This window comes from Pseudocercospora fijiensis (genome assembly GCF_000340215.1).
Source record: "Pseudocercospora fijiensis CIRAD86 unplaced genomic scaffold MYCFIscaffold_1, whole genome shotgun sequence".
NCBI lineage: Eukaryota > Fungi > Ascomycota > Dothideomycetes > Mycosphaerellales > Mycosphaerellaceae > Pseudocercospora > Pseudocercospora fijiensis.
In genome coordinates, this window is record NW_006921532.1 from 1552999 (window position 1) to 1570773 (window position 17775).

Consider the following 17775-nt stretch of genomic DNA (forward strand, 5'->3'; position numbering starts at 1 on the left):
TCCGTTCTTCAGGTTCGTTCTTTCGATCAATGGTTCGATCGGAAACCCATATTGGGCTTGCCGTCTCAGCAATTTGCTAGGCGCTTGGTATTCTACACGTGACCGGCTGCCTTGCTGGCCTGAGTGGAGCCTGAGGAAGGTAATTTCTCCACCACCTCACGTCGATCGATCTCGGCCTTTGACGCGGTCGTCAGCAGTATCATCAGCTATGCACCACATTTTTAGAGCTCGAGGTGGGGTCGGTCTGGTTGGGTGAAAAATGTGGCATTTGCATTGTGTAAGTCCTTTGCACTCGACAGAGCGCATAACTCTCTTCCTCCCAATTCTGCAATCCGGTTGGCGTTCTTTGGCTTCATCATTAACAGCAGCAATGAGTACCAAACACTTCTTTCACCACACAGAGGGCGTTGTCGTCCAAGGCCTCGATTCGCTGGTCGCCAGAAATAACCATCTAGCCCTCGATGTTCCAAATAAAGTCGTATATTCCAAAACCCATCACCCGTCCAAAGTTACAGTAATATCAGGAGGAGGCAGTGGCCACGAGCCAGCATGGAGTGGCTATGTTGGAGATGGTCTGCTGGCTGCTGCAGTGAATGGAGAGGTGTTTGCTAGTCCAAGCACTAAGCAGATCATGGCTGCTATCAAGCATGTACCCTCAGATGCCGGTGTCATCCTGTGCATCACGAATTACACTGGAGACAACTTGCACTTCGGACTGGCGAGGGAGAAGGCTGCGGGTATGGGATACAAAGTCGGCGTCTTGCGCATGACAGATGACGTTGCTCTGGGCAGGAAACAGACGGAGAATACGGGCAGACGAGGGCTAGCAGCCAACATGTTCGTTCTCAAACTCTGCGGCGCTGCTGCCGAGTCAGGGTATTCTTTCGACAAGTGTATGGAAATTGGGTATGCTGTGAACGCGAACGCTGTCACGGTTGGCTCATCCCTCGACCACTGCCATATTCCTGGTCGCGAGCATCATCGATCGATCTCAGAAGACGCGTACGTCTTGGGTATGGGCATTCACAATGAGCCTGGTCTTCATGAGATCGCACCAATGCCCAAGGTGGAAGATCTGGTGAGCGACATGCTCAAGTACTGCTTAGATCCGAATGACAAGGACCGCGCGTTCGTCGAATTCAAGCCCGATGACGTGGTCTGTCTTCTGATCAACAACTTTGGAGGAATGAGCAACTTCGAATTGGAGGCTCTTACGAGCGTCACTCGCAAGGTTCTGGAGAAGGAGTGGACAATCACGCCAAAGCGAATATACGCCCAGTGCTTCGAGACGTCGTTGAACGCGCCAGGTTGGTCGATATCACTCTTGAACGTATCCGGAATAGAGCGAGACACAAAGGCGACTGTACATGGACTTCTGCATCTCCTCGACTTGGACACCACCGCTCCAGCGTGGCCGAGAAATGGTTACAGATATATCGTTCCCGTGAAAGAGACTGCGAAGATCGCGGTTGCCAACGCTTCAGAGCAAAAGGCGCAAAAGGGTCCTTCTGTTGACGGCGCGGTGTTGGATAAGGCGCTCCGGACTGCTTGCGATGCCGCTATCAAAGCGGAGCCTTACATCACAAAGTGGGATATTCAAATGGGTGATGGAGATTGTGGCGAGGCTGTGGTCAACATGTGCCAAAACGTGCTGAAGGCGCTGGATGGTGGTGTTGCCAAGTCGGGATCGTTCTTTCACATCCTGGACGAGCTATGCGACACTGTTGAAGATATTGGTGGAAGTCTGGCTGCGATCATCAGCATTATTCTTGCGTCTTTCACGACCAGCCTCCGACAAATATATGCACAGAACGAGAACGGTTCCGCGCTTGACACGAAGACTGCTGGCCAGGCAGCAGCAGCTGCACTGAAGAACTTGCAAAACTATACTGGTGCAAGAGAGGGAGGTAGGACTGTGATGGATACATTGATACCATTTTGCCAGACGCTCGAGAAGGACGGTGACCTCGGCAAGGCTGTTGATGCGGCAGAAAGCGGAGCCAAAAGCACATCTGGCATGAAGGCAAAATTTGGCAGAGGTAAGTGAATGCACAGATCGAAAGGCTGGACGCGCGACTAACCCAGTATCAGCATCATATGTCGGCGAGAAGGCCGAAGCGCAGCAAGATACGCCCCCAGATCCAGGCGCGATGGCAGCAGCAGTTTTCTTGCGCGGCTTGTTGGAGGGCCTGACGAAGTAATTCGATCTTATCAGATGTGGCACTGTTGGCACTGTGCAGCCTGTTCCTGACGATTGTGCATTTTCGTGATCGGGATACCTTCAGCCTACGGAAATAAGAAGTTTTCGTTCAAATTCCCGCCGGTATCGCTTCACCCATACCCCGCTTGGTGGATGTTGTAAAGCAGGTGCTGCGGGGAGCTCATTCCATCATAGTCGAGGGGAACTCTGCTCATAATGTATTAAAGCATAGAACCTCCCACAAACAACAGAAATCCACACTTTCTGCTATCCCGATCATGCCAGGTCGTCTTGAAGGAAAGGTTGCCATCGTAACTGGAGGTGCAGGTGGATTTGGAAAGGGGATTGCACAGAAGTTTAAAGATGAAGGAGCCAAAGTGGTGATCGCTGATTTCGTCGAGGACGCTGGCAAAAAAACCGCGGAAGAGGTTGGATGCGAGTTTCACCGAACAGACGTCACGAAGCGAGAGGACTGGGAATGTATCAAGAAATTCGTGGATGAGAAGTTTGGGAAATTGGATTTGGTCATCAATAACGCTGGAACGACGTATCGCAACAAGGTTCGTAGCGCAGTGCACAACTTGCTCAATGTCTCCGTCCGTTGCTAACACACACGCTTCCGCCAGCCCACCGCCGAAGTCACCGACGAAGACTACGACAAAGTCTTCGCCGTCAACGTCAAATCCGTCTACCTCTCCACAAACGTGCTGGTACCCTACATCCAATCCAAAGGCAACGGCGGCTGTTTCATCACCATCGCTTCCACGGCCGGAATCCGACCTCGACCGGGTCTGACGTGGTACAATTCTTCCAAAGCGGCGGTCATCAATGCTTCCAGGACTCTGGCGGTGGAGTATGCCAAGGACAAAATTCGGTTTAATACTGCGTGCCCCGTCGTCGGGTTGGGTACTGGTCTGACGGATTTCTTTTTGGGGAAGCCGGAGAATCAGGCTGCGTTCCTCGCTACTGTGCCGTTGGGACGGGGCTCGACTCCCCGGGATGTGGCTAATACTTGTTGCTTTTTGTGTAGTGATGAGGCGGATTTTTTGACGGGCGTGGATGTTCCGGTTGATGGGGGACGCTGTGTTTGAGGGTTTGGCGAGACTACTGTGGAATTCGGTGGTTCTTCAGACTAATGGCCAAGCCTACGCTCAAAGCTGCAATGCTTGCATGATAACTTTCGCTGATCTTGCTACTGTATCCATATCGCCGGGCACACTGTGATGAGGTCCTTGATGACTCTGTGCAACATGCTTGACTACTGGCATGCGTGAGCGCGATGTTCCTGACCCGAGGTCTAGTTCTACCAGCACAGCGCCAAGACAGATCGGACGCCGGGGCGCCAAGAGTGGGGTCGGAAGATGAGGCCGGGGATTCTGGGGAAAAAGGATAGCAGGCGGAGGAGTTCTCTCTTTCCCACCTCGAAACGAGCACTCTCGTGATGGGCCAACTGGTGGAAGACGGCAGCTGAGTGCAGCATGCAGGAACACGAGCTTCAGCAAGCACCTGCGCCAACGCCCACCGGCCCAATCCGGAAACCCCGAAAGTCTCGCGGTCGCGGGCTGCGCACGACGACAGGATGGTAAGTCGAGCACCATTATCTCACAAGCCCACGACGGCCGGCTGGAGCGAAGTGTGTCTCGGACACACGTGCCGCAGACAAGACTCCCGTCATCCGTCTTCGACGCGTGCACGCGTGTCACTTTACGCCTTGCCCTACGCCTCAGGCACGACGTACGGCAGGAGCGTGCCGCGTGCCGTCGAAGATTCGGTTGCATGATCATCGATGAGTCCCGCGCAAGGCTGAGCTGAGGCCATGTTTCATTCATCATACCGGACGCACATCCTGGTCCTGAAGCACGTGCCCGACAGCATGGGAATCGCCATCGCCATCGCTGGAGCTCCTGCTGATCTCGAAATCAGTGCCATCTGTCGCAGACGCCATATGAAGTGCGATGAGGTGAGCTTGTGCTGGTGCTGGTGCTGGTGCTGGTGCTGGTGCTGGTGCTGGTGCTGCTGCCCTCTCGCTGCCGTCCACTCGTGCTGACCCGCTACATCCTCAACCTTGCAGGTCAAGCCCATTTGTGGACCATGTGCCAAAGGCAGTCGCCCATGCGTGTACGGCAACCTGCCCCCAGACATTGATACCCAACCCGCTCGACCGAGTCCAGACGAGCAGCGGCATCAAACTCGTGCTCCTTCTATAACCAGCGGAGGACTCGCTTCACCTGTAGCACACCGGCCTCATCATCCGAGCATTTCTTCCGACCCCGGACCCACTCAAGCCATCCCTCACCCAAGACAACATCAACATAGCTTTTCATCTGTATCCGAACGGCCACAGTCAAAGCAATGGCCGCCCACTCCAACGGATGAAGGCCTAGGCCCGCAGATTATGAGCCCACAAAGCACCTATAGCAACTCAACAGGTTATGGTGCCGAGGTCGCTCCACTACGCTGGTTCGGACTGCTTGCTGGAGATGCTGCCACGGCATCTCTACATCTTCCTTCCCTTGAGACACTCAGCGATGCCGCCCTCGCTACACGTTACGACATGCATCCCGACGGCCTTTCTAGACATGAGCGCGGAGGGGCCGCAATTTCGCCTCGTGCTGGCTTTGCGGAGGCTGTCGCCCTACAAAATCCCTCGAAGCTATTGCAGATATCAGCTATATCGCCCATGCCAGTGAACGGTAATAATGTTGATGAAAGACAGTACTGGCAGTCACCGGAACCACTCCAGCTGAAGGACCACGAATACGACATATTTCAACGCTTCGTGACGGGAGTAAGCCTGTGGGTAAGTAAAGCCAGCAGTTCTTACCCGTTCCTCGCCGTTCCTGTGCCTCGTCGCATCCCGTGCATTGCCTCTTGCAGGCACCATGCCCAGAACCGTATCTGCGCTCCAGATAAACGTGGTGAGAAAGCCGGCAAAAATTGCAGAAGTGTTCATAATTTTCTCCAAGACTCTTGCTGACCGTGTATGGCTGCGCTTCTAGGTCGACCTGTTCGATCCCATGAAACACTTTTCAACTTTGGTGCCGCATCTTGCGCTCCATAATGAGGGTCTCATGAAGGCGCTTCTGGCCCTGGGCGCTCGGCATTTGTCGATCAAACCGCTCCACACTGGCGAGGCCAGTGTTGACCGTACAGCTGCAGTCCAGTACTACTACGAGACTTTACAATACCTGCAATCTGCTATGCGCTTCACGTCATATAAAAACAGCCTGGAACTGCTAGCGACCGTACTGATTGTAAGTACGTATGAGATGATCGATGGTGCTGGCAGCGGCTGGGAGCGCCATCTGAAAGGCGTCTTCTGGATACAACGTAGTCGCGAGATCAATGGAGAATCTGGGGGGTTTGAACAAGCCATTTGGTGGGCCTGGTTACGACAGGATGTGTGGGCAGCGTTCAGAGAACATCGGCGCTGCTTCAGTTTCTTCAAACCAACAAAACCCTATCAGAATATGGACATCTGGGACATGGCCTCCAGGGTTGTCTACATTCTTGCGCAAGCAGTGAACTACAGTTCGCAGGAGGAAAAGAATCTGGGCGAATCAGATTTGACGAATCGCATCTTGAGGGCGAACACCTTGCTCAATATGTTGGATGAATGGAGAGACGGCGTCTCCATTCACTTCAGCCCGCTCCCTGTTGAGGGACCGTCGAATCGTCCCTTTAAACCATTATGGATTCACCCATCAGCATTTGGCGTCTCAATTCAAATGTACTGTATGGCTCGCATACTGCTCCTCATTCATCAGCCATCCGCTGGAGGCTATATGGAATACCTGGCACGTGACAAAGTCATCACAGAGTGTATCGACACCATCGGTGGAGCGGCGATGAAGCTGACCGACGACGCTTCACGCTTAATGTCTACGCAGTGCCTCTATGCAGCTGGATTGTTCTGCACAGACAATGATAAGCGAGAACATATCGCAGAACTCATTCGGGATCACCAAGGACATACAGGCTGGCCAGTCAATACAGATCTGGCCGAAGAGCTGCGGAGTGAATGGTCCAAGCAAAAGCCATCGGGTTAAAGCGCCGGGTTCAACTCCGCGGCGTATTGTACGCCCAAGTGCTTGTGGTTCTTCAAAGCCTTAGCAGACCCGGACTCGAGACTCGCTGGGATGAAGAGCGCTCTTGCCCGGACCTTGCAGTGGGTGCTATCCATTTCATCTGACGCTCAGCATCATGTTGTGCACTACGATACCACATAGACCTCATGGATCACGCAGCTCGGTCTAATGGTGACAGCTGTCCACTTCTACCGCGGAAGCACTGTCTTTCGCAATTGGACCGAGCACAGTTGAGATGCGAAATAGCGACGCGCCACGCTTCGTAGCAGCAAGCCTGGATTACTTGATCTCCACCTGCGAGCCTAGTGGCTCAACAGACTGCAAATTTGTCAGCAAGACTCTACGTGTCGAAATCAGGAGATATAGAACGCACTTCCGATCACACCATTGACTGGAATGTCGATTGAGGTTGTGTAGCTTGCCGCGTCGCTCAGCAGATACACATATGCGCCGCCGAGCTCCTCCACCTCTGCCAATCTGGGAATGCCTGCGAGACACAAGGAGCGTGATCAGCAATGTCTTCATCCAACAGGATTAGAAGTCGAGCACCAATACCTCCATAGTACTTGAGTTGCTGCTCCCAGTCGGGTTGTTGTGGCACCCAATATGTCATCGCCGTCTTAACCAAACCCGGGCTCACGCTATTGACACGGATGCCGTGCTCAGCCCACTCCATCGCCTGGAATTGCATTATCAGAACTCTGCTGCACAGGAACGAGAATTTCACTGACCAAAGTGTGCGTCATGTTCCGCACACCTGCCTTCGATGCGCCGTACGGCGCAGAAGGCACCCTCTTGTTGGGCCGGTACGAAGCCATGGACGCCGTGAACACAATCGAGCCTTTCACATTTTGTTTAATGAAGGCCCTGGCTGCAACGCGAGCACAATAGAAGGACCCGAATAGCTATCAATGTCAGTCGCCACAGGCAAAAATCGCCACCTGCACATACATTGATATTCCATAACTGCTCGATCTCTTCGGTCGTGAAATCCAGCGCAGCTTTATGCTTCGTCCGACCAGCATTGACCACGAAGCCATGGAGTCCACCAGCCTCTTTCAAAATTTGCTCCACCACTTCGGTGACGTTGGCCTCATTGGTGACATCGGCTTTTATCGCCCGGAGCTTCCCAGGATGTTGCTTTGCCACGGATTCGAATTCTTCGCCTGGGTCTCCAATGTCGATCGAATACACCATTGCGGCATCATTTTCAAGACAACAATCTGCCACGCCCAGCCCTATGCCACGGTTTGCGCCGGTAATCGCTATCACTTTGCCAGAGAGGCTGATTTTCTTCTGGAGAGGGGTTGTGGATGATGACATGCTTTTTTTTTCCTTTCGTGAATAGGGGTGGGAAGAGAAAAATAGTAGTATTGTGATCGTGCTCTGTCGAATTAAGGGTTCAAAAGAACTTTTGGCAGCAGTGAAATCAAACAAGGGACGTTTGGTTTGCTTTCCGCCAAGCCAAGCAGTGTTCGGCCTCAGCTAGGATGGAGTGGGAAGTATCGATCGGCTCGGAAAGCGCTAGGTATTCTGCCTACGATGGCGATATATTGTACATGGGCAATGACGACCGACGATGCAATGTAACGTCAGCAAAAAAACCAAGGAAAGCTAATAAGCAAACCCTCTCCACGTGGGCTCTCCGCATCGTCTCAGTACATAATCTCTTGGAGTCTGGCACGAGTCGACCTCAGGGATTGTTCGAGAAATGCACGAGACGAGGCGTTCATGAACCCTGGTGTATGCCCTCCCCTCCGCTCCGCAAATAGCTTGTCTTGGACGTGGAGTCGTGGACCTGCATATTCGGCCCTTCCATGCACGCAGCTGCCGCGAGCACGCCCTCAGGTGACCTTCCGAGAAAGTCGATAGAGCCAGCGGTAGGCTATGGCAATCGCGGCGACTGCTATTGGGAATTGGCGAGTCGAGACTCGATCTCAGTAGTGATTCTTGCAAAAGAAAAAGATCAAAAGAGAGAGAGAGAGAGAGTGTGTGTGTGTGTGAGAAGTCTCATCGATATCGACATCATAAATTCCATTCCCCTTCCCAAAAACGAAAAAAAAAGCTATCGTGGTATCATGATAAATGAAAAAAAAAGTCATCTAAGAACATCTCTCTATCAAAAGGCCATTCGTTCATTCCACTCCTCTCCTCCCAATCACATATGTCCACTTCGGCATATTACTTACTTCATCACCAAGCCCCCACAATCCCTGCAATGGGAATATCAATCCCCGTGGTATAACTCGCCTGGTCTGAAAGAAGATAGACATAAGCACCTCCCAACTCCTGCGGCAACGCAAGACGCGGCATGCCTCCGTAGTACTGCATTTTCAAATCCCAATCCGGAGCGCGTTCGACGTAGTATGTCATGGCGGTCTTGACGAAACCTGGGGAGATGCTGTTGACTCGGATCCCATGTTTCGCCCACTCCATGGCTAACGTGTGGGTCATGTTTCTGACGGCGGCTTTGGTGCCTCCGTATGGAGCTGAAGGCGCCGCTCGGTTCGGTCGGTAAGACGTCATGGATGCGGTGAAGACGATGGATCCTTTGATCCCAAGCTCAATAAACTTCCTCGCAGCAGCAGTCGCGCAGTTCCAGGAGCCGAATACATTGAGTTCAAACAGCTGCTTGACTTGCGCGAGACTGAAGTCCAGAGCGGGTTGGTGCTTGGTCATGCCGGCGTTTGCGATCATGCCGTGGATCGCACCTTCTGCTTCGACGATTTCGTCGATGGCTTTATGGACGCTGTCTTCGTTCGTCACGTCCATTTTCTTGTATTTGAATCGATCCGGGTGCTTTTTGGACAGAGTGGCGAAGTCTTCTGAGGGGTCCATTAGGTCGAGGGAATATACCACTTTGGCACTGTTGGCGAGGCAGACTTCGGCGATCCCGAGACCGATGCCTAAGCATAGCAATGTCAGATGTGGTCTTGTTCTTTTTGATGTTCATGCTCAGCTGCTACACTGCTTGCTTACCTCTGTTCGCGCCAGTGATAGCGATGACTTTGTCCTTCAAGGAGATTTGCCAGTCGGCGTTTGGAGGTGGGAGAGTGGACAAATTGGGCATTGCCTCTTCTGCCATTGTGGGATCGTGACCGTTCGCCGTCGCCCCGCCGTTGTCGTAAGGTACTGCGTTAACCATTGTGAGAACAATTCGCTTTACAGAACCAAAAGGTAGTTTCGAGAGGAAGAAGAGCGGGTGGGAGCTGACTTACAATACGAAAGTGGAAGGAATCAACACTTATGTATGTGTGTAATCAATCAGTGAGAAGGACCGAAATGTCCTTCACGTGTGGCTTGGCTAATGAATAATGGCAACGAGACGAAGGGATGTGAGTGTTGCTCCTGTCCTCGTAAGGCATGGATGGATGCACGCGTCCGTACTGCAAGCATGATGTGCAGTGACGTGGGGTCTCCCAAGGTGAGGTGGAAGCGGAGGAGTGAGTCCTCGTCTCCAGCATGTTTTCTCGTCTCGAGGTCGGCACTAGAGGATGTGGCCCATGCATGCATCTCTGGGAGAAATCTCGGCAGAGTCGGCACCAGAAAATGGCTCTGGCTTTCTGGTCACAATCCTTGTCACCATGCCACCATGGGGTATGCCACGCCACGCGGAGACGCCAGAAGGCGGGTTCTTCTCAGTGGAGAGAATGCGGCTGATCGCGTGTCAGTGAATGAAGAGAAGTCGTTAGAGCACTGCATTGGAGTTCCGGTTGCAGGAGCTGAATGCAAGTTGTATATGATCGTGAACCTGATCCTCGACTCGATGACTATTGTGGCATCTCGTTTCCTCATTCCCTCAGCAATTATTATTAGGTTGCTCGAAGCCCGCCTCCCCTGTCCCAGACAGAGTTTTACAAGATCTCAATGAGCGTCAACGACACCGATTCGTCACAGCACCAGCCCACCATGTCGTCTTCATGGATAGATGACACGAAGAGGAACGATATCGAGTTTGTCGAAGAAAGCAGCAGGGAAAATGAAGAGAAGGCCGCCGAGGAGAAGGCTCTGGTCAGGAAGATTGACCTTTATCTATTGCCCTGCATTTGGCTGATGTATCTCCTCTCATACATGGATGTAAGTGGGATTACTTGTGTTGCCGTATGGGGGCAGACCTGACGAAAACTGAACAGAGAACCAACATCGGAAACGCCAAAGTAGCGGGAATGACCCATGATCTCGGCATGGACAGCAACGAATACTCTATCTCTTTGATTGCCTTCTTCGTCACCTACGTCCTTTTTGAGGTTCCATCGAATTTGATCCTGGCGAGGACCAAGCCGAGCATATATCTGCCAACGATCATGGCGCTTTGGGGCATCGTAACATGTTGCATGGCCAAAGTCGAGACGTTCGGTCAGTTGGTTGCGCTACGTGTCGTTGTCGGAATGCTGGAATCTGGCTTTGCTCCCGGAGTCCTGCTTATCCTCTCATCGTGGTACAAGAAGGCTGAACAGTCCAAGCGCTTTGGCGTATACATATCAGCAGCAGTGCTAAGCGGAGCTTTCGGCGGTATCCTCGCTGGGGCCATCACCGGAAATCTAGAAGGACACTACGGCATCCGCGGCTGGAGATGGCTCTTCATCGTTGAAGGAGCTGCTACCATCGGCTGGGCTTTCATCGCGGTCTTCTTGCTGCTCGACTTCCCGGCCAACACCAAGAAACTCTCTGCAAGAGAACGCGAACTCGCCGTTTCTCGTTTGCAAACCGACAATGTTACAAGCAGGACAGATGGTGGCGAGCGACTCTCTTCCATGCAAGCTTTAAAACAATCCCTCGGTTCATGGCGGGTTTGGCTTATGGTTGCAGGTTACATGGTAATCGTTGGATCTTCCACGCTCTCTTATTTCTACCCAACTCTCGTTGAAGGTCTGGGTTATACGTCGCACATGGCGCAGTACATGGTCGTACCCATCTACGGTGCTGCATTCGTTGCTGTGGGCTTAACTGCATACTTCTCGGACAAGTATCAGCACAACCGAGGAGCTATTATCGCTGTGTGGCTCTCAATATCCATGGTTTGCTCGATCGTCGTCTGTGCAGTCTACAACTTCACGGCACGGTACGTGCTGTTGGTCTTTATGGCCATGGGTCTGTGGTCAACGAACGGCTGTGCTTTGAGCTACGCCTCTAGCACATTCGCGTCCATGCCACAAGAAACCAGAGCCGTTTCCTTGGCACTGGTCAACGCTCTTGGAAACTTGGCCCAGATATACGGTGCATATCTCTTTCCATCAAGCGATGCTCCAAAGTATCTTCTCGGATTCGGCGTGATCTCCGGGATGTGTGCCTTCGGAGTGGGAGTATATGCAGTCTCCCATGTTCTACTGAGGAAGTACATGAAGTAGGCAGAGCCCGTAGCCAGGACGAGAGCTCGCAGGAAAGCTATAGAGTAGATCTTCAAGACGTTCTTCTCCATTCACTTTGTCTCAAGCCGGTGTTGGACTTCGCAGGTGTCTAGCCATCTTCGCTGGTTCAGTTGGCGGTATGTTTAGCCCACGAGGTACAACACATCTTCCGCTACGCCTTCGTGGACACACGCACACAATCTGCGATGCCTGGCGACTAGATCTGTGGTGTTTCGAGCGCATACTGCAAGGCGAATTGGTCCTCGAAGATTGATGAGTCTGCGGTTGCCGAGCAGTATCTCCGGCCGCAATCCATTCGTCTTCAGGATGAAGAAATCACATGTTCAATGCCGCATCATGAAAGTCGACAAGGAGAAGGAGAGTCCCAAGGCCAGAGATCAGATCGAGACCTCTCCCCCATCGATCCGTCCCGAAAACTTGACTGCGTGGGATTGAGGCCAGGCAAGAGCATCGGAACAAATAGTGGCAGGCACTTGATACGGGGAAAGAGCGTTGGTTCCGATCTTGCAGAAGAGCATTCTTCGTGGAAATCCAGTTCTTGTGCATCGAACTGCCATCCACTACATGTATTTCATATCACACCGGTTCCACCCAAAGAATATTCTAGTGCCAAGCCGGAACAAAGCCGCAAGCGAGCTGCTCGTTTCCACTTCGCGAATGCTCTTCTGCCACTCTCACCTTCAGCGCGTGCATCAGTCGCACGCTTCGTCCGCATCAGTTTATGCCGGCGCCAAAGTCCCAAGATGACCTTTCGAAACTCAGCCCAGAGGAGCAACGCGCGCGCAAACGCGAATGGAACCGGGGTCCTCTGACCGACCTTTTCCCTCGCATTCCCAACGTGCCTCTCGAACGCCTCCTGGACATCATCATCGACAAAGGCTTCACATACAATTTGTCCCTCTCGAAAATCTGGAATTCCAAACGCTACACTAGTATTGTCGTAGCACACGTCCGCCATGTCTACTCGGATTATGATCGATTGCTTCGGGAGAAAGTCGAGAGGTTCGAGGCGCGGAAGCAGAGTGGCCCTCAGGTTTGGAAGGTTCTCCGCGACTGGTGTCCATGGGATACGGAGAACGAGGTCTTGCAGAGGTGCTTTGAAGCTACACTGCTGAGACCCGAGGAGCGCGACCCGAGCTGGGATCCTATGGACATTGACGAGGATGATATGTCAGATGTTGATGTCGTCGATGATCCGATGGATCTCGATTGAAGGGCTTCGGGCACAGATCCGGCACCCTTGTGCCATGGAAGATGGAAGGCATCGCTTGAGGGTCGCTTGTGGTCGCCTCTGCAGTCGAGTGCTTAGTGTAACGCAGACCACTGCTGTTGGATGGTGGAGCGTCTGTTGCTCTCCGCCACCACGCGCTGCGCCGACCCCTCTCAAGTCACCGGGCTCAGATTTGATTGCACAAAAGCAGGCTCGCCGCCGTCTGGCGGTTCCTGCGGTCGCACGCTATCGCCCTCTGCGGAGAACTCTCTCGTCTTCTGTGGTTCCACATCCGACTCCGAGCGACCTGTTGTTCTCCGAAGATAGTCCTCGACAATTGCTTTGCTGGGCTTGCAGTGCAGCCATATTTCATCACCCAACTGTGGTGAACGACCATGTCTCTTAGCCTCCTTGCGTTTCAGCGCTCGAAACAGCTTCGGAGAAATCCTGTACACCCATTCGTGGCGGATCTTCAAGCGCGCAGCAATGTACTTCTCCTTTGGCCTATGCATTTCAATGGTTGGGATCTTCTCTAGCGGGCTGAGCTCAGCTTCGAGTAGACTCTCATTTTTGTATGCTCGATTCACAATGGCCAGATCCTCGGGTAGTGTTTGGTCCAGGAACTCTAGAGAAGCATTGATATTGAGATCTAGAGCTCTTCGTGGATTGGCTACCATTTTTAAGAAGATGCTTGAGATATGCGGGTACAGCAGGGAAAAGTCAGATTGAGAGATGTGGACAGTCCCTCGAATCGTCATTAGCCATGCAGGTGATGCAAACGGCTCGCTTTGAGCTTCTTTCACCAAGGATTCAACAAGCTGGAAATTCGAGGGCCAGTAGGTGAAGGCCTCGCTGTTGATAGCAATGATAGGCGCATGAATTCGATGCTCAGGCTCATTGTCATTGGGCGGCTTGGTTCCGGCACCCCAGATATCACTATAGGTGAAGGGCAAAAGGGTCAGCGTGTATCTCAGAAGAATAGTTCTCGCGCTCCGAAAGCAAAGGCCGAAAGCAACCCCACCTGCAGTCACTCGGCGAAATCGTGCCTGTGCGATCTTCGATATACTTACTAGATGATGCCTTGCGAGACATAGTCGAATCGATCGTTTCGTCGAAGAATCTCGGTGGCTGTTGCAGCGCCAAAGCTATGGCCGCATATCGTTACGTGATCCGTTCGCACACGGCCTTTCCAGCTGGACCAGTCAATGCTTTCTAGGCCATGCCGACTTGAACCGATGTAGCCTTTCTTTCGCAAATTGCGATCCGCGATCATTTTGCCGTTACCAATTACCAGCTCACTCATCACACTATATGCTTCCTCTAACTCAGCCATGCGAAGGTCGATTTGGGCTTTGCGAAGCTCAGTGTCTACACCTTTGTCATTGTTTGGAGAGGTATCCATAGGGTTGTCTTTCGGAAAGATGTAATTCACGATGCCGTAGCCTTGCTTCTTCTCCCGTTGATGATGGTCAACTCCGCCGCGTCTCTCCAGATCTGTAGCAGTGCCTTCGCCGTGCTTGGCATGGTTGATGTAAGTACGAGGACCGCTTCCATCGCGATGCTCTACGGCAACCACAACGAAGCCATAGCTAGCGAACTCACCGCACACCGACGAGTACATCGTTCGAGTCCCTCCGAGACCATGACTGAAAAGTATCAAAGGGAAAGATGGGGTATCTGGGGCTCCGGGCGGCGCAGGTCCATATTCGCGTTTGGCTTTCAGACCCTCTGTCTTAGTATCTGCCGGAGGAGTCCAGTAGTGGGCGAGAGGCGCATTGCGAAATGCCGGAAGCTTTGTGAACATAGTCGTACAAAAGATGGGAATACCAAGAAGCCCAATCCCTGCAAACCGGCCATATCCTTCGGCGATGCCTAATCGTGGTCTTCCAAGCCAGAGTTCCCTTGAGAACCGCGACCCTCGCTTTGGAAGCTTGTCCTCTTGATCGGTTGATGCCGGATAGTAGATAGTCATTAAGACAGTCTCCAGCTGCAATATATGTCGTTTATTGCGCGTGATGTGGCTGAAAGTCTGTGGTGCAGAGGCAGGCACCTCGATTTCCATCGTTCCAACGGGATATGGACCAGTGTATGTTGGCAGCGCTTTCGCTGGTATATAGGCCTCGTCTCGCCATCCTCTCGGGGCATGTCGTCTTGGCTTAGGCTTTTTGGCATGCGGGATTTGGCTGGTGGTCTCTCCGCCGAGCTTAGGATGGTCTGTTGGAAGCCGCATTGTGTCTGAATGAACGATACCAGTGATCGCTTCACAAAGAGTATCCTGTAGTCTTTAGCTTGGTTGTTGTAGCAGAGCAGAGAGAAGAATTGACGAAGTTACTATCTCTCGGCACTGCAGCGAAAGCCCCCAAACAGTGCCATACTACTCATGCTAAGGAGGAGATGAAGGCGATAGCGGCACCCGAAGCATCGCTGCCAATAGTCTAGGTGATGTCGAACTCGCGAGCGGCAGCTTCGGATACAGGCAGTTCTGGTCTGCTACGACGCGTTCGTGGCGTAGGAGCAAAATGTGACGTCGTTGGCTGCTGCGGTGCATTTGAGTTCCCATGCAAGACGAAACGCAACACGTCGATGCGGTCGTCGTGAACACCACCAAGCTAGTTCACGAGAAATGAGAGTAGTTTCTTCGATGCGAATGTAACAGAACACTCGCCAAGCGATCTTTGGAAGTGTACACCAGCAGAGTCGTACCGTGCTCGGTTATACGCCGTAGTCGCTATCACTTGCAGCCTCGACTTGAACTGCGACATCAACCTCACATAGCCGACAACACCTCGAAGTTACCGCCGTTCGCAGGCGCAGTACGAATCATGGCTCAACGCGCACCATTTCCAAGCAACCCTGAGGACTTCGACGCCGACAATCGCATCGCATTCTCCAAGGAGACCAAGTCATATTTGCTCGAAGATGAGAATGGCGAAGAGTGGGAGTGGCTTCCAGGCCCGGCGAAGTGGTCTAAGACGGTACGCACATCCAGATGACTGTCCTTCCATTAGACAGGCACTGGCCTGCGCCTTACCATTACCACCAAGTCCACGACTGGTTGCAGATCCTAACATGATGCCCGGCGCACTAGATGGACGAAGCTCTTATGAAGCAACAGCAAGAGATATACAAGGTCGCTGGAGTCGACGACGATGCACCAGCATTTGATCCGGTCAAGAAACGCAAGGCTGCCCAGCAGGATGATGTGAGTTTGCGATCGTCATATTCACAGCTCGAGAGAGCACGGTACAGCTAACGCGTGATAGCTGGACTCGAATAAGAAGGCCAAAGCCAACACTGGAGCCACCGCCACTGCCACTGCCAAAGCCATTGCCGCCCCGCCTGCCAACAAGCCACGCCAAAGCACCGCTGTTTTCGTTTCTGGTTTACCGCTTGATGTTGACACTGAAGAAGTTAGAGAAGTCTTTAGCAAGTACGGCATCATCGCGGAGAGCGCAGAGGACAACGAGAAGCGTGTAAAGCTGTATAACGACGCCAATGGCAACTTCAAGGGCGAAGCCTTGATAAGTAAGTCTGCCTTGATAGAGAAATGTGCTAAGATGAGGTACTGATCGCTTACAGTCTTCTATCGTCCGGAGTCTGTCAGACAGGCTGTCATGCTCGCTGACGGAATGTTGTGGCCGCGCGACTTCGGTCAGCCGACCAGCACTATCAGTGTGATCGAGGCAGATTCGACCTACAAGAAATCAAATGACGACACAGTCGCACCCGAGCGTGGCCCTTCTAAGGCTAGGCCATCGAAAGCCAAGTTGAAGCGCAAAGCCGAAGAAATGAATCAGTATGCTATCTTGCACTTATAAGCATTTTCGGGAGGGCTGACTCGGTACAGACGCCTCGGCGAGTGGTCTGACGATGACATCTCAACCATGCCACAAACCTCCTCTCGTTACGATAAGGTAGTCGTAGTCAAGAACGCCTTCAAGCTCGAGGAGTTCGAGAACCAGAAGCCGGATGAAGATGTGCGCCAGGATATCTATGACGACATGTTTGAAGAGGGCGGAAAATACGGCACAGTCAAACACATCGAGATCTTCGACCTCGAAGAAGAAGGTGTCGTAACTATTCGTTTTCAAACCGCCGAAGCTGCGAGCGCGTTCGCCAGGGCAATCGACGGCCGGAGGTTTGGTAGCCCCATGCAGATCCAAGCGTCAATCTCAACCGGTGACGAGCGTTTCAAGAAGAATCGGAAGACTGCCGAGCAGAAGGAAGCAGAAGAGGCGAGACGACTGGAACAGTACAGCAAGGACATCGAAGGTGGTGCTTTTGTCAATGGAGATGGAAAGGCTTGAAGAGCGCCCCTTCACACACCAATGGCAAGGACTGTAACTGCTTGAGCATACTGCTCTCTTCCGTCGCTACGCCGATGCCGTGTTTGCACATGGCTGTAGATGAAGACTGATCGAGGAATGCGTTGAGGATAGGCTACGATCTGAAAATGGGTCAGGATCGGACAGGACTGTACACTGGATAAGCCATCTGCATTCCAATGAACCACAATTACCATGCAAAAAAGTTCTAGCAACTGGGTATCGAGAGTTTCCTGGCCATCACAGCCCAGGCGAGTTGAGCATATGTACCTATACCTATAGCTGTACCGCAAGATTCCAGGGACAAAAGCTAGTCTTCGTGAACTTTTCAACAAATCGCCATTTCTCGAAAGTGATGATTCTCTGCTTGAGCACCATATGGCGATCAAGTCCAGCAGCAGAATGGACCATTTCCGCTAATACATCGGAAGGACCTGCCCAGAAGAGATCCGAATCCCGATGCGGCATTGGTTATGTAACGGGAAAGGGCGCGACCGTATCTTGATGACCTGGCAATGATACCAAAATCGTGTATATCAGTGTCACTGCATGGCTTCGACAATCGACATACATGTGATTTCTC

At 52.4% G+C, this 17775-nt stretch overlaps 8 protein-coding genes across 8 annotated transcripts; 5 read left to right on the plus strand and 3 right to left on the minus strand.

The window, feature by feature from the left end:
• Positions 1–370: 370 nt before the first annotated feature.
• MYCFIDRAFT_158677 (glycerone kinase) lies at positions 371–2459 on the plus strand (the record flags this gene model as incomplete). The annotated part of the gene is made up of 3 exons (XM_007922670.1): positions 371–1723; positions 1811–2039; positions 2092–2459. 3 exons carry the CDS (start codon positions 371–373, stop codon positions 2199–2201), a joined length of 1692 nt encoding a protein of 563 aa, XP_007920861.1. The 3' UTR covers positions 2202–2459.
• Positions 2447–3392, plus strand: MYCFIDRAFT_85683 (uncharacterized protein). The gene is made up of 2 exons (XM_007922417.1): positions 2447–2760; positions 2827–3392. The coding sequence occupies exons 1-2, from the start codon at positions 2479–2481 to the stop codon at positions 3289–3291; spliced, it is 747 nt and encodes a 248-aa protein (XP_007920608.1). The 5' UTR covers positions 2447–2478; the 3' UTR covers positions 3292–3392.
• Positions 3393–4880: 1488 nt separating this feature from the next.
• MYCFIDRAFT_128128 (uncharacterized protein) lies at positions 4881–6249 on the plus strand (the record flags this gene model as incomplete). Its single annotated transcript, XM_007922671.1, has 2 exons — positions 4881–5000; positions 5200–6249. 2 exons carry the CDS (start codon positions 4881–4883, stop codon positions 6247–6249), a joined length of 1170 nt encoding a protein of 389 aa, XP_007920862.1.
• Positions 6250–6641: 392 nt separating this feature from the next.
• Positions 6642–7611, minus strand: MYCFIDRAFT_28682 (uncharacterized protein; the record flags this gene model as incomplete). The annotated part of the gene is made up of 4 exons (XM_007921691.1): positions 6642–6775; positions 6844–6967; positions 7020–7193; positions 7240–7611. The coding sequence occupies 4 exons, from the start codon at positions 7609–7611 to the stop codon at positions 6642–6644; spliced, it is 804 nt and encodes a 267-aa protein (XP_007919882.1).
• An 870-nt stretch (positions 7612–8481) lies between these two features.
• Positions 8482–9373, minus strand: MYCFIDRAFT_75280 (uncharacterized protein; the record flags this gene model as incomplete). Its single annotated transcript, XM_007922162.1, has 2 exons — positions 8482–9194; positions 9268–9373. 2 exons carry the CDS (start codon positions 9371–9373, stop codon positions 8482–8484), a joined length of 819 nt encoding a protein of 272 aa, XP_007920353.1.
• An 824-nt stretch (positions 9374–10197) lies between these two features.
• Positions 10198–11636, plus strand: MYCFIDRAFT_26809 (uncharacterized protein; the record flags this gene model as incomplete). The annotated part of the gene is made up of 2 exons (XM_007921590.1): positions 10198–10365; positions 10422–11636. The coding sequence occupies 2 exons, from the start codon at positions 10198–10200 to the stop codon at positions 11634–11636; spliced, it is 1383 nt and encodes a 460-aa protein (XP_007919781.1).
• Positions 11637–13181: 1545 nt separating this feature from the next.
• On the minus strand, positions 13182–14968 carry MYCFIDRAFT_107938 (uncharacterized protein; the record flags this gene model as incomplete). The annotated part of the gene is made up of 2 exons (XM_007922672.1): positions 13182–13803; positions 13938–14968. Coding segments are annotated over 2 exons (1653 nt in total), but the record flags the coding sequence as incomplete, so codon positions are not given.
• Positions 14969–15689: 721 nt separating this feature from the next.
• Positions 15690–17174, plus strand: MYCFIDRAFT_75283 (uncharacterized protein; the record flags this gene model as incomplete). Its single annotated transcript, XM_007922163.1, has 5 exons — positions 15690–15842; positions 15956–16069; positions 16131–16392; positions 16447–16663; positions 16715–17174. 5 exons carry the CDS (start codon positions 15690–15692, stop codon positions 17172–17174), a joined length of 1206 nt encoding a protein of 401 aa, XP_007920354.1.
• Between the last annotated feature and the right edge of the window lie 601 nt (positions 17175–17775).